The sequence below is a fragment of the Bufo bufo genome, chromosome 3 (genome assembly GCF_905171765.1).
Source record: "Bufo bufo chromosome 3, aBufBuf1.1, whole genome shotgun sequence".
Lineage (NCBI taxonomy): Eukaryota > Metazoa > Chordata > Amphibia > Anura > Bufonidae > Bufo > Bufo bufo.
Genome location: NC_053391.1, coordinates 556,900,279 through 556,915,212, shown reverse-complemented (window position 1 = coordinate 556,915,212; position 14,934 = coordinate 556,900,279). Strand labels below are relative to the sequence as shown.

Below are 14,934 nucleotides of genomic sequence, written 5' to 3'. Positions count from 1 at the left end.
GTGCGCTCCTGCACTCAGCAGGAATCCGCAAGGTATCTCACGGTCCGTGTTCCACAGACGTGTGCATGAAGATTTAAACTCTCGCAAGACCCATTTAACAGCCCCAAACATGATAAAACTGCCACGAAAAGATTAATAATAAATAAATAAACTAATAATAAAACAGCAAGCAATGTTATATAGACACATACATTAATGTACTACAAATCACAAGACATTTCTTACAAATTACACTGAAAATAATATGCACGATAGCTCTCCTCCACAGGGGTGAAAACTGCATCGTCGTTTTCTTCCTTCTAGGGGAGGGCTGATTTGCATACTATTTCCCAGGGAGCATTGCCTGTAAAATTGCCTATTCCAGCTGGATCTCCCCAAGGCGCACAAGTACCTTCCAAGAACTGAGATTAATGATATTGATATGTTCAGAAAGTTCAAAAGAAGAACCTCCTGTCTCCATGTACAGCTTAACAATCTGATTTAGGTTTAGTGGGGGATGGGGCTGTTATTTCATTTCTATAGAGAAAGCATGAAGTAGTTACGTAACCTGTGTCCTCCATATCAATAAATAATGTCGGGTTATATACGGTATAACGTATATGAATTTGTGTTATCCTCTATAACGGACTGTTCTAGAAACGAGAGGACTGCATCCCCATTGCAAACAGCAGAGTCTTCTGCAAAAGACCAACTCCAATCTATGCTCCTTATTACAACAGATCTGCTATGTGACAGCCTGCGGGATAGAGAAGACCCCTGGGGATAGTCAGCTCATTCCCCTATGGCACTGAGTCAGATGACGGAAACAAGCCAAAAAAAATTAACCTAGTCCATTCCAGAATCATCCTTCTGTTAATACCCAAGGAGGAGTATGTGTATATACCATCCTGGACCTCCACTGGACAGCACTGAGTATCATCATATTCACTCAACCAAAAACCATTGTAATAGACCCAGAGGATGCAATGAACCCTGATCACTACCCAGTCAGGAGCAGTAACAGGCCACAGTGGACCATGGGCCATGATGATGGACTGTAGATATGGAGTGATATCCGATGCAGCATGAAAATCCTAAAAAAACACAGTCATGCACATTTAGAAGGAAAATGGAGCTCTATGGCAAGTATGAAGGACCACACGCCAGGACAGTCTGCCCTACCTTCATCCTTTGTGGCACCTATGTTCACTAACTGTGAGGTTCCTACAACCAGGGGGCAACCTACATGTGATCACACCACCCAGCAGAAGGAAAGATAGGAGATCCCAGCTGCCCCTTCTTGGGCCCTGTGGCATACATATACCCTTGATGATAAAAAAGTAACACTAAGACGCATAAATATAATAATAAATAACATTCGAAAAACAAAGGAAAATGTATAAAAATGGAACATCTCAGCACATGCATCTTTCCATTATTGTCCACTATTTTGTGAGATGAGGGACAGAAGATCAGATTGGTGTGGGACCAACTCCGGTCACCCCCCATTCAGCTTATTGATTGAATTATGGTGCCCGGGACTTGCAGAGCACAGTACGGAAAATGTACCGCAAGCTCAGTCTCATTCAAGCTGTGCGGTGGAGGAGCTGCGAGTCGACCCCCCACCAATCTGATATTGATTACTTATCCTAAGGAAACCACTTTAAGAAGCTCTACAGAGTGAGGACTCCAGCAAACAGCTCCACATATCTCAGCTTCATAGAATTTTATGTGATGGATAGAACAGGGAGGGCACTGTCACAACTCCCGTTCTGGGCTATGCTGCAGGCGGTCTACACATTACACCTGGTGATAAGGTAAGCGTTCTAAAGATGAGATTTCCAATTGGTGACTCTAGACACAGTTACAAGGGGAATATTACGGTGACTTGCATATGGTACCAACTGCCTATATCTTCGCTGGTACCCCTGATGTTTATCGGTCAGGCTGCCCCATGTGGATTCAGCATATAAAAGATTGGGGCACAAAGCTTTAAGATGTAATAAAAGTCAAGGAAGGATCCTCCGTAGTTGGGTTTTATTAACCTAAGAGGCTGATCTCTCACTCTTGGTGGGGCAAATTGGAGCAAAGGGGTGGGGCTAAACAGAAAGGGGCTGGGCCTAAAACACGCCATTTTGCAGCACAATGCCGGTGTAAAAATCTGTCCCAAAGTAAGCCAATAGTTTGTGTAGAGTTGTATGAAAGAGTCTATCCCTGCACCAGATTTATCATCCAGCCTGAGCCTGGTGCTAGACAGGCTGCCTAAAAGGATGCCATCTTTAGGATTAGGAAATCTGGGGCAGTGTAGAGGAATGTGCTCGCGATGACTGATCCCCTTTATATTAGGTAGGAAACCAAATACGTCTGAAAGATGAGGAATGCTCCCAGTTATGTAGAACACTATGGCAGCGCCCCCTGCTATAGGGCGTTATGCCAACACCAGATCTTGCAGTCACGCACAAAGCAATGCAGTGTAATAGGAAGATGAGATGGGGGCACAGATAGCGTATACAGGGGCACTGAATGGACCACGACCGTCTACCAATCTGTGACACTGATGAGACTCAAGCACCGTCCAGTTACCCCAGTTCTATGCACCAAGAAGATGGTGTTCACCTGCTCTAAGACATCTGTCACACAGGCCACTATTGTAGGACCCTTAGAAACCAACTAGTGGAGGGGAGATCACAGTACACAGCAAGCAGAGATATAGGGTGTAATGTAACAGTGGGTTAGACATCTTCGGCCTGACACCACAGAACACACAGTGTAATCCCAGCCTTAGACTCATTCAAATGAAGCGATAATAATGTATAGTGTAGTGTAATAAATGGTGCATATGTGAATATATTACTTCACGGTATGTATTCTGGGCTCTTTATTGTGATATAATGGATACCGCAAATCCATATGATATATGCTGTATTATAAATTATTGGATCTCTATATGTTACATCATTGTATACAGGATATTATGTATTCAGGTATCTTTACTATCATGTATGGGTGTATGGTAGAACAGCAAATCCATAAGATATATGCTGTATTATATATTATTGTATCTCGATGTGGTATATTATGTACTCTGGTATCTTTACTATCATGTATGCTATAGGTGTAATGGTGGAACACAATAAATCCTGTATTATATATTATTGTATCTCGATGTGTTATATTGTATACAGTATATTATGGATTCTGGTATCTATACTGTCAAGTATGCTATAGTTCAGTGATGGCGAACCTATATGCAGGGGTACCAGAGGCAGCACTCAGAGCCCTCTCTGTGGGCACCCGCACCCTGGAAAATTCTACGGTGTACCAATATGCCTTAGACTTCCTCCCATTCATCAGCGCAGGGCGCACTATGGACGGCACAGGCAGCGCACTGAATGTAGGCAGGTTATTATAGCTGAATGATAAACTACATGGAAGATATACTATAGTGGACTGTGGTATTCAGGGTAAATTGCCGTGTTGGCACTTTGCGATAAATAAGTGGCTTTTGGTCGCAGTTTGGGCACTCGGTCTGTAAAAGGTTCTCCATTACAGCTATAGGTGTATGGGGGAACACAGCTCTGTATGACTGTACAGGGTACAGTGCGGATGCTGGTGGGAAGCTCTGTGCCTCCTGGTATATGAGGTGGTCACAGGTATACAACTTGTGCTGTATGGCACAGTGGCTGCCATGTGTGAGCCCTGCCCACCTGCCTTCTCCACCGGTCCATACATGTACAGCAGACTATGGGGCAGTGGTATCTGTTGAATGTGCCCGCTGGCAGCTGGAGTGCCAGGGCGGCAGTGCCGAGGTGTGACAGGAGGCAGCAGCTCATGCATTGCACATGACAGAGGGAATGGAGACCCGGGCACTCACCACCTCAGAGTCCTCGAATCCATGGATGTACAGGTCGTCGTACATAGGGGCTCCAGGCTGAGCGGGCACACCGGGCAGCTGGAGGCTGAGGGCGCCGGGGAGGTGGTGGTCGGCGGGAGAGCGGCCGCTGTCAGCGCTGACTGCCTGGTCCCACCCTGGATGGAGCAGGAAGCCTTCTCCTCACAATCAGCCGAGGAAACAATAGCCCCCACCCACCACACACGGGGGGAGCCGCCTCTGATTGGCAGCGGCACGTCCCCGGAGCATTGGGGCTACAGCTGGGAGCGGGCGGAGGCTGGTAGGGGGGAAGCACCTGCCCACGATGCTGCTGGAGCCAGGGAAACACTGCCAGGAGGCTCTGAGGGGCACTGCTCATGGGCATACATACACTACACATGTCAGTACACTGCTCATGGGCATACATACACTGCACATGTCAGTACAGGGCTGCTGGGCATACATACACTGCACATGTCAGTACACGGCTGCTGGGCATACATACACTGCACATGTCAGTACACGGCTGCTGGGCATACATACACTGCACATGTCAGTACACTGCTGCTGGGCCAACATACACTGCACATGTCAGTACACGGCTGCTGGGCATACATACACTGCACATGTCAGTACACTGCTGCTGGGCCTACATACACTGCACATGTCAGTATACTGCTGCTGGGCATACATACACTGCACATGTCAGTACACGGCTGCTGGGCATACATACACTGCACATGTCAGTACACTGCTGCTGGGCATACATACACTGCACATGTCAGTACAGGGCTGCTGGGCATACATACACTGCACATGTCAGTACACGGCTGCTGGGCATACATACACTGCACATGTCAGTATACTGCTGCTGTGCATACATACACTGCACATGTCAGTACACGGCTGCTGGGCATACATACACTGCACATGTCGGTACACTGCTGCTGGGCCTACATACACTGCACATGTCGGTACACTGCTGCTGGGCATACATACACTGCACATGTCAGTACACGGCTGCTGGGCATACATACACTGCACATGTCAGTACACTGCTGCTGGGCATACATACACTGCACATGTCAGTACACGGCTGCTGGGCATACATACACTGCACATGTCGGTACACTGCTGCTGGGCCTACATACACTGCACATGTCAGTATACTGCTGCTGGGCATACATACACTGCACATGTCAGTATACCACTGCTGGGCATACATACACTGCACATGTCAGTACACTGCTGCTGGGCCAACATACACTGCACATGTCAGTATACTGCTGCTGGACCTACATACACTGCACATGTCAGTATACTGCTGCTGGGCCTACATACACTGCACATGTCAGTATACCACTGCTGGGCATACATACACTGCACATGTCAGTACACTGCTGGGCATACATACACTGCACATGTCAGTACACTGCTCATGGGCATACATACACTGCACATGTCAGTACAGGGCTGCTGGGCATACATACACTGCACATGTCAGTACACGGCTGCTGGGCATACATACACTGCACATGTCAGTACACGGCTGCTGGGCATACATACACTGAACATGTCAGTACACGGCTGCTGGGCATACATACACTGCACATGTCGGTACACTGCTGCTGGGCCTACATACACTGCACATGTCGGTACACTGCTGCTGGGCCTACATACACTGCACATGTCAGTATACCACTGCTGGGCATACATACACTGCACATGTCAGTATACCTCTGCTGCTGGGCCTACATACACTGCACATGTCAGTATACCACTGCTGGGCATACATACACTGCACATGTCAGTATACCACTGCTGCTGGGCCTACATACACTGCACATGTCAGTATACCACTGCTGCTGGGCCTACATACACTGCACATGTCAGTACACGGCTGCTGGGCATACATACACTGCACATGTCAGTACACTGCTGGGCCTACATACACTGCACATGTCAGTATACCGCTACTGGGCATACATACAATCAGTACACGGCTGCTGGGCATACATACACTGCACATGTCAGTACACTGCTGGGCATACATACACTGCACATGTCAGTACACTCCTGCTGGGCATACATACACTGCACATGTCAGTACACTGCTGCTGGGCATACATACACTGCACATGTCAGTACACTGCTGCTGGGCATACATACACTGCACATGTCAGTATACCGCTACTGGGCCTACATACACTGCACATGTCAGTATACCGCTACTGGGCATACATACACTGCACAAGTCAGTACACTGCTGGGCATACATACACTGCACATGTCAGTACACTCCTGCTGGGCATACATACACTGCACATGTCAGTACAGGGCTGCTGGGCATACATTTATATACACTGCAACATATCAATATGCTGCTGCTAGGTATATATACAGTATATATATAGCAGAGAAAAGGATAAAGTACAGTGGCTCTGACCTCTCGCATCAATGGAATGTGGTGCACGATCCTGACGACCTACCCTTGGTCGCAGAGAAAATAATTGAGCAGATATGTATAAATGATAGGGGGCACTCAACTACCTGGTGCCTAATGGACTGAAAGGTTGTAACAGTATAAAAGCAGGTATTTATTCAACAAGGTGATAGTAGTAATAGGGTCCACAGCAGTGCATCACTATAAAACAATCATTAAGAACAAAATGGTAAATAAAACATTGCATCACACATATGGCGGCGGGCGCCATAGAAAAATAAAGAATAAAAAATAAACAATAATAGATAAAAATATAAAAATGTATGTGAAAGTCACTGGATGCTCCAAATGTTTGAGGTTATGCAGTAGTAGCCTTATCGTTGGAGCACAAGGCTCTAGTTCAGAATATAGGTCTGTTTGAGTCAACAATGACGGGAGCTACAAAACCTTCCGACAATCAGGGTATCTAGGTGGAGCAGAGATCTCTGTATAAGGCCTCCTGCACACGACCGTTGTGTGCACCCGTGGCCGTTGTGCCGTTTTCCGTTTTTTTTCGCGGACCCATTGACTTTCAATGGGTCCGTGGAAAAAACGGAAAATGCACCGTTTTGCAGCCGCATCCGTGATCCGTGTTTCATGGCCGTGAAAAAAATATGACCTGTCCTATTTTTTTCACGGCCAACGGTTCACGGACCCATTCAAGTCAATGGGTCCGTGAAAGAACACGGATGCACACAAGATTGGCATCCGTGTCCGTGATCCGTGGCCGTAGGTTAGTTTTGATACAGACGGATCCGAAGATCCGTCTGCATAAAGCTTTTTCAAAGCTGAGTTTTCACTTCGTGAAAACTCAGAACCGACAGTATATTCTAACACAGAAGCGTTCCCATGGTGATGGGGACGCTTCTAGTTAGAATACACTACAAACTGTGTACAAGACTGCTGCCTGGCAGCACCCGATCTCTTACAGGGGGCCGTGATCAGCACAATTAACCCCTTCAGGTGCGGCACCTGAAAGGGTTAATTGTACTATCATATCCCCCTGTAAGAGATCAGGGCTGCTAGGCAGCAGGGGGCAGACCCCCCCCCCTCCCCAGTTTGAATATCATTGATGGCCAGTGCGGCCCCCCCCCCTATTGTAATTATTCGTTGGTGGCACAGTGTGCGCCCCTCCCTCCCTCTATTGTAATAATTCGTTGGTGGCACAGTGTGCGCCCCCCATCCCTCTATAGCATTAACAACATTGGTGGCCAGTGTGCGGCCTCCCATCTCCCCCCCCCCCCCCATCATCATTGGTGGCAGCGGAGTTCCGATCGGAGTCCCAGTTTAATCGCTGGGGCTCCGATCGGTAACCATGGCAACCAGGACGCTACTACAGTCCTGGTTGCCATGGTTACATAGCAATAGTACAATAGTAGAAGATTCATACTTACCGGCTGCTGCGATGTTCGTGTCCGGCCGGGAGCTCCACCTACTGGTAAGTGACAGCCTCAGGTCTGTGCGGCGCATTGCTAAATGAACTGTCACTTACCAGTAGGAGGAGCTCCCGGCCGGACACGAACATCGCAGCTCCCAGGTAAGTATGAATCTTTTACTATTGTACTATTGCTAGTAACCCGCTGCCACCAATGATCAGGGGGGGGGGGGGAAGATGGGAGGCCGCACACTGGCCACCAATGTTGTTAATGCTATAGAGGGAGGGGGGGGCCGATGGGGGGCGCACACTGTGCCACCAACGATTTATTACAATAGAGGGAGGAAGGGGGGGGCGGGGGGGCGCACACTGTGCCACCAACGATTTATTACAATAGAGGGAGGAAGGGGGGGGGGGCGCACACTGTGCCACCAACGAATTATTACAATAGAGGGAGGAAGGGGGGGGGGGGCGCACTGGCCACCAATGATATTCAAACTGGGGAGGGGGGGGTCTGCCCCCTGCTGCCTGGCAGCCCTGATCTCTTACAGGGGGATATGATAGTACAATTAACCCCTTCAGGTGCGGCACCTGAGGGGTTAATTGTGCTGATCACGGCCCCCTGTAAGAGATCGGATGCTGCTAGGCTGCAGGGGGCAATCATGTACACAGTTTGTAGTATATTCTAACTAGAAGCGTCCCCATCACCATGGGAACGCCTCTGTGTTAGAATATACTGTCGGAAATGAGGTTTCACGATCTAACTCATATCCGACAGTATATTCTAACATAGGGGCGTTCCCATGGTGATGGGGACGCTTCAAGTTAAAATATACCATCGGATTGGAGAAAATTCCGATCCGATGGTATAAAAGGGACTCCAGACTTTACATTGAAAGTCAATAGGGACGGATCCGTTTGAAATGGCACCATATTGTGTCAACGTCAAACGGATCCGTCCCCATTGACTTGCATTGTAATTCAGGACGGATCCGTTTGGCTCCGCACGGCCAGGCGGACACCAAAACGACTTTTTTTTCATGTCCGTGGATCCTCCAAAAATCAAGGAAGACCCACGGACGAAAAAACGGTCACGGATCACGGAAAAACGGGACCCGTTTTTGCGGACCGCAAAAAAATACGTTCGTGTGCAGGAGGCCTAAGATGCACACATATATGGTGGAAGGTGTAGCCTGTTTCCTATATGTTATAGGACAATATAGCAGCTGATGGGTGGCATGAACACCGATATATGTAATAGATACTTGAACCATAAGTACTTTACCCCTCCAGGAGAAGCTCGGTCCGATTCTAGTTGACTTGGATACTTCAGTCAGACGCCAAGTGTATTTCTAGGACCTTTCACCTTGTCCCACGTGATCCAGGTCATGTGATCGGAGACTATCCACGTGATCGGAGGGGAAGGTGCGGGTTGGCTGATATGATTTCACCACTTGGGCGCGCGCCTCTTAAACTTGAAAGCAAAGTACAGCTGTATTCATCTCCACAGATATGGTAGTGTAAAATCCATTAAATGTAAATAACTGCTAGAACCAAACGTGTTTCGGGGTCTGAACTTGCCCCTTCCTCAGTGGTGGGTTCTCACCACTGAGGAAGGGGCAAGTTCAGACCCCGAAACGCATAACCTCAAACATTTGGAGCATCCAGTGACTTTTACATACATTTTTATATTTTTATCTATTATTGTTTATTTTTTATTGGTTTTTTTTTTATGGCGCCATATGTGTGATGCAATGTTTTATTTACCATTTTTTTCTTAATGATTGTTTTATAGTGATCCACTGCTTTGGACCCTATTACTACTATAACCTTGTTGAATAAATACCTGCTTTTATACTGTTACAACCTTTCTGTCCATTAGGCACCAGGTAGTTGAGTGCCCCCTATTATTTTTACATATCTGCTCATATATATATATATATATATATATATATTATATATATATACAGTACAGACCAAAAGTTTGGACCCACCTTCTCATTCAAAGAGTTTTCTTTATTTTCATGACTATAAAAATTGTAGATTCACACTGAAGGCATCAAAACTATGAATTAACACATGTGGAATTATATACATAACAAACAAGTGTGAAACAACTGAAAATTTGTCATATTCTAGGTTCTTCAAAGTAGCCACCTTTTGCTTTGATTACTGATTTGCACACTCTTGGCATTCTCTTGATGAGCTTCAAGAGGTAGTCCCCTGAAATGGTTTTCACTTCACAGGTGTGCCCTGTCAGGTTTAATAAGTGGGATTTCTTGCCTTATATATGGGGTTGGGACCATCAGTTGCGTTGAGGAGAAGTCAGGTGGATACACAGCTGATAGTCCTACTGAATAGACTGTTAGAATTTGTATTATGGCAAGAAAAAAGCAGCTAAGTAAAGAAAAATGAGTGGCCATCATTACTTTAAGAAATGAAGGTCAGTCAGCCGAAAAATTGGGAAAACTTTAGAAGTAAGGGCTATTTGACCATGAAGGAGAGTGATGGGGTGCTGCGCCAGATGACCTGGCCTCCACAGTCACCGGACCTGAACCCAATCGAGATGGTTTGGGGTGAGCTGGACCGCAGAGTGAAGGCAAAAGGGCCAACAAGTGCTAAGCATCTCTGGGAACTCCTTCAAGACTGTTGGAAGACCATTTCAGGGGACTACCTCTTGAAGCTCATCAAGAGAATGCCAAGAGTGTGCAAAGCAGTAATCAAAGCAAAAGGTGGCTACTTTGAAGAACCTAGAATATGACATATTTTCAGTTGTTTCACACTTGTTTGTTATGTATATAATTCCACATGTGTTAATTCATAGTTTTGATGCCTTCATAGTCATGAAAATAAAGAAAAATCTTTAAATGAGAAGGTGTGTCCAAACTTTTGGTCTTTACTGTATATATATATTTGAATATACTGCAATATATCAGTACATTGCTGCTGGACAGTAACTCACCCAGATAGAAAGTCAGATTGTTGCAAAACTCATTCAGTTATGACAGGTATGTAAATGATTACAGGTGTGGTCTGATTAGAAACTTTGTCTTACCAGTGTAAAGGTGCTGTCCCCACTGCCCTATAAAAAGGCTCTCAGAGGCCACTTATCGGTAGTGTATCTCTTGACGAGATATTGTTGACTGTATGCCTCTGACATCACTGGACGGAGAAAAGCATGTTGGGCATTTTGACAAATTGCTCGCCATCTAAGCCATTCTGACCTAGCTACTAAGGAGGTGTTCGGAGCAGTGATTACATGAGGGCACAGACACACGGAGAAGATGGTCCAGACAGACCACCAGTACAGAGGATCATTTGATCTGTCGATAAGCATAAGCAGCTCTCATAGTTTAGTTGTCCACCAGCCAGACACAGATGGCACCTTCATTACAAACCCCTCTCTCTGGCCAGACTTTTTTCAGGTGCTTGGCAGAAGGATATTTGGCATCACGGTACATATTTGTCCTGCCATTGACAGCCAGCCACTGTTAGCTTCATTTGCAGTGGTATCGTGAGCCAGAAACCTCTCGATATCCCATGATGTTTGGGTTCCAGTATGGAGGCCTGGAGGTGAGCTCTTCAATCCTACCTTTGCTGTGGAGTAACACACTGCCCCAACTGCTGGTGTGATGATCTGAGGAGCCAAGGCATACACAGTCAAGTCGGTCACCCCTAGTAGTGATACGAGAGACACTAACAGCTCAGCAATATATGCAGGACATCTGCAGCCACATGTGTTACCTCAAATGGTAGGGTTTCCAACTGGCATTTTTCAGCAGGTTAATGCTCGCCCAGACACTGCAAGTGTTTCCTAGAAATGTGTCAACCAGATTGTTACGTCCTTGACCTGGTTGCCAGATATATCACCAATTGACCATTTTTGGAGACAGCTGGGACGCCAGCTTCAGCAACCTACTAGTGTGCAGGATCTACAGGCTGAGGTGCAACATCTCTGGACAAAAGTGTCACAGAATACCATACAGAACCTGTATGCTACATGCCCAACCATATCCCATCTTGTATCTGGGCTAGAGGCGGGCCCAACAGGATACAAGAGCCTCCTTTTAATTGTAGCTGCCACTCGGCTGTGCAAACCCATATCATGAAGCTTCCAGCACACAGTTTTGTGCTGATATTAATGCCAGAGGAGGTTTGGACTCTACAGTTATGGAGTCGGCACAGAATTGGTGTCTTTTATGTTCCTCAGCACTTGTGATCCTTCTTAAATTCTTCCATTTTGCATTAGTACTTGCATGTATACACATTGCAGTACATTATCAGTACATACAGTGGGATGCGAAAGTTTGGGCAACCTTGTTAATCGTCATGATTTTCCTGTATAAATCGTAAAAAAATGTCAGTTAAATATATCATATAGGAGACACACACAGTGATATTTGAGAAGTGAAATGAAGTTTATTGGATTTACAGAAAGTGTGCTATAATTGTTTAAACAAAATTAGGCAGGTGCATAAATTTGGGCACCACAAAAAAGAAATGAAATCAATATTTAGTAGATCCTCCTTTTGTAGAAATTACAGCCTCTAAATGCTTCCTGTAGGTTCCAATGAGAGTCTGGATTCTGGTTGAAGGTATCTTGGACCATTCCTCTTTACATAACATCTTTAGTTCATTCAGGTTTGATGGCTTCCGAGCATGGACAGCTCTCTTTAAGTCACACCACAGATTTTCAATTATATTCAGGTCTGGGGACTGAGATGGCCATTCCAGAACGTTGTACTTGTTCCTCTGCATAAATGCCTTAGTGGATTTTGAGCAGTGTTAAGGGTCGTTGTCTTGTTGAAAGATCCAGCCCCGGCGCAGCTTCAGCTTTGTCACCGATTCCTGGACATTGGTCTCCAGAATCTGCTGATACTGAGTGGAATCCATGCGTCCCTCAACTTTGACAAGATTCCCAGTCCCTGCAGTGGCCACACAGCCCCACAGCATGATGGAACCACCACCATATTTTACTGTAGGTAGCAGGTGTTTTTCTTGGAATGCTGTGTTCTTTTTCTTCCATGCATAACGCCCCTTGTTATGGCCAAATAATTAAATTTTAGTTTCATCAGTCCACAGCACCATATTCCAAAATGAAGCTGGCTTGTCCAAATGTGCTTTAGCTCACCTCAAGCGGCACTTTTTGTGCTGTGGGTAGAGAAAAGGCTTCCTCTGCATCACTCTCGCATACAGCATCTCCTTGTGTAAAGTGCGCCGAATGGTTGAACGATGCACAGTGACTCCATCTGCAGCAAGATGATGTTGTAGGTCTTTGGTGCTGGTCTGTGGGTTGACTCTGACTGTTCTCACCATTCGTCGCTTCTGTCTATCCGAGATTTTTCTTGGTCTGCCACTTCGAGCCTTAACTTGAACTGAGCCTGTGGTCTTCCATTTCCTCAATATGTTCCTAACTGTGGAAACAGACAGCTGAAATCTCTGAGACGGCTTTCTGTATCCTTCCCCTAAACCATGATGGTGAACAATCTTTGTCTTCAGGTCATTTGAGAGTTGTTTTGAGACCCCCATGTTGCTACTCTTCAGAGAAAATTAAAAGAGGAGGGAAACTTACAATTGACCCCCTTAAATACTCTTTCTCATAATTAGATTCACCTGTGTATGTAGGTCAGGGGTCACTGAGCTTACCAAGCCAATTTGAGTTCCAAATATTAGTTCTAAAGGTTTTGGAATCAATAAAATGACAACAGTGCTCAAATTTATGTACTTGCCTAATTTTGTTTAAACAATTAAAGCACACTTTCTGTAAATCCAATAAACTTCATTTCACTTCTCAAATATCACTGTGTGTCTCCTATATGATATATTTAACTGACATTTTCTATCGTAAAACAACCAACGATTTATACAGGAAAATCATGATGATTAACAAGGTTGCCCAAACTTTCGCATCCCACTGTATACACACCACATCATCTACACTAACATAGTACATACATAACATAGTACATAAGGCCGAAAAAAGACATTTGTCCATCCAGTTCGGCCTGTCTTCCTGCAAGTTGATCCAGAGGAAGGCAAAAAAAAACTGTGAGGTAGAAGCCAATTTTCCCCATTATGGGTACCTACAGTACATAATGGAAAAATACTGCAACCCACACCAACTCATGCATGTGCATACACTGCATCACTTCACTGGCACATACATGTATACACATTGGTCCGGATTTACTAATCCTATAGATAGCTTAGGCTTAGACTGGCTGTCTAGACCTGCACCAGATTTATCACAGGGCTCAGGCTGGATGGTAAATGTGGTGCAGGGATAGACACTTTTCTCTGACTCTGTACCAACTGTTGGTTGGCTTAGGCTAGTTTCACAATAGCGGCAAGGAACTCTGCAGGCTGTTCTGGCGGGTGAACAGCCTGTCGGGTCCGTGCTGCCGCTAGTGCACGTGTGCCCCCGGACTGCCGCTCCGGCCCCATTGACTATTGAGGGCGGGCCAGAGTTCCGGCGGCAGCACGGCAAAGATGCCGAGAGGTGGCCGGAATAAAACTATGACATGTCGGAGGTGTAGTCCGGGGGCATGCGTGCACGGATCCGACAGGCTGTTCAACCGCCGGAGTTCCTTGCCGCTAGTGTGAAAGTACCCTTACTTTGAGACAGACTTGTGGCACAATTTCGGAGCTGAATATCTAATTTTAGGCCACACCTCCTTCCCAGCAAGCCACTTCCTTTTTTCATACTAAACATAGATAATTTTTTTAATCCTAGATATGCCAAAGGCTAGTTGCACTTACTGTTAGGACTTAAACCCAGGGACTCCTGTGTCTTAGGCATCATGCACACGGATGTTTTTTTTTGCGATCCGCAAAACGGATTTCCGTTGTTCCGTGATCCGTGACCGTTTTTTCGTCTGTGGGTCTTCCTTGATTTTTGGAGGATCCACGGACATGAAAAAAAAGTCGTTTTGGTGTCCGCCTGGCCGTGCGGAGCCAAACGGATCCGTCCTGACTTACAATGCAAGTTAATGGGGATGGATCCGTTTGACGTTGACACAATATGGTGCAATTGCAAACGGATCTGTCCCCATTGACTTTCAATGTAAAGTCAGGAGTCCCTATTATACCATCGGATCGGAGTTTTCTCCAATCCGATGGTATATTTTAACTTGAAGCGTCCCCATCACCATGGGAACGCCTCTATGTTAGAATATACCATTGGATTTGAGTAAGATCGTGAAAACTCATATCCGACAGTATATTCTA

At 46.0% G+C, this 14,934-nt stretch overlaps 1 protein-coding gene across 1 annotated transcript in view; it reads right to left on the bottom strand.

Moving 5' to 3' along the window:
* Positions 1–3,994, bottom strand: part of CACNB3 (calcium voltage-gated channel auxiliary subunit beta 3) — a 184,015-nt gene extending 180,021 nt beyond the window's left edge. Inside the window, exon 1 of the mRNA XM_040425514.1 lies at positions 3,854–3,994. Coding sequence (XP_040281448.1) covers positions 3,854–3,898 — 45 coding nt within the window. The 5' untranslated portion in view covers positions 3,899–3,994. The remainder of the gene's footprint in view (positions 1–3,853) is intronic.
* Between the last annotated feature and the right edge of the window lie 10,940 nt (positions 3,995–14,934).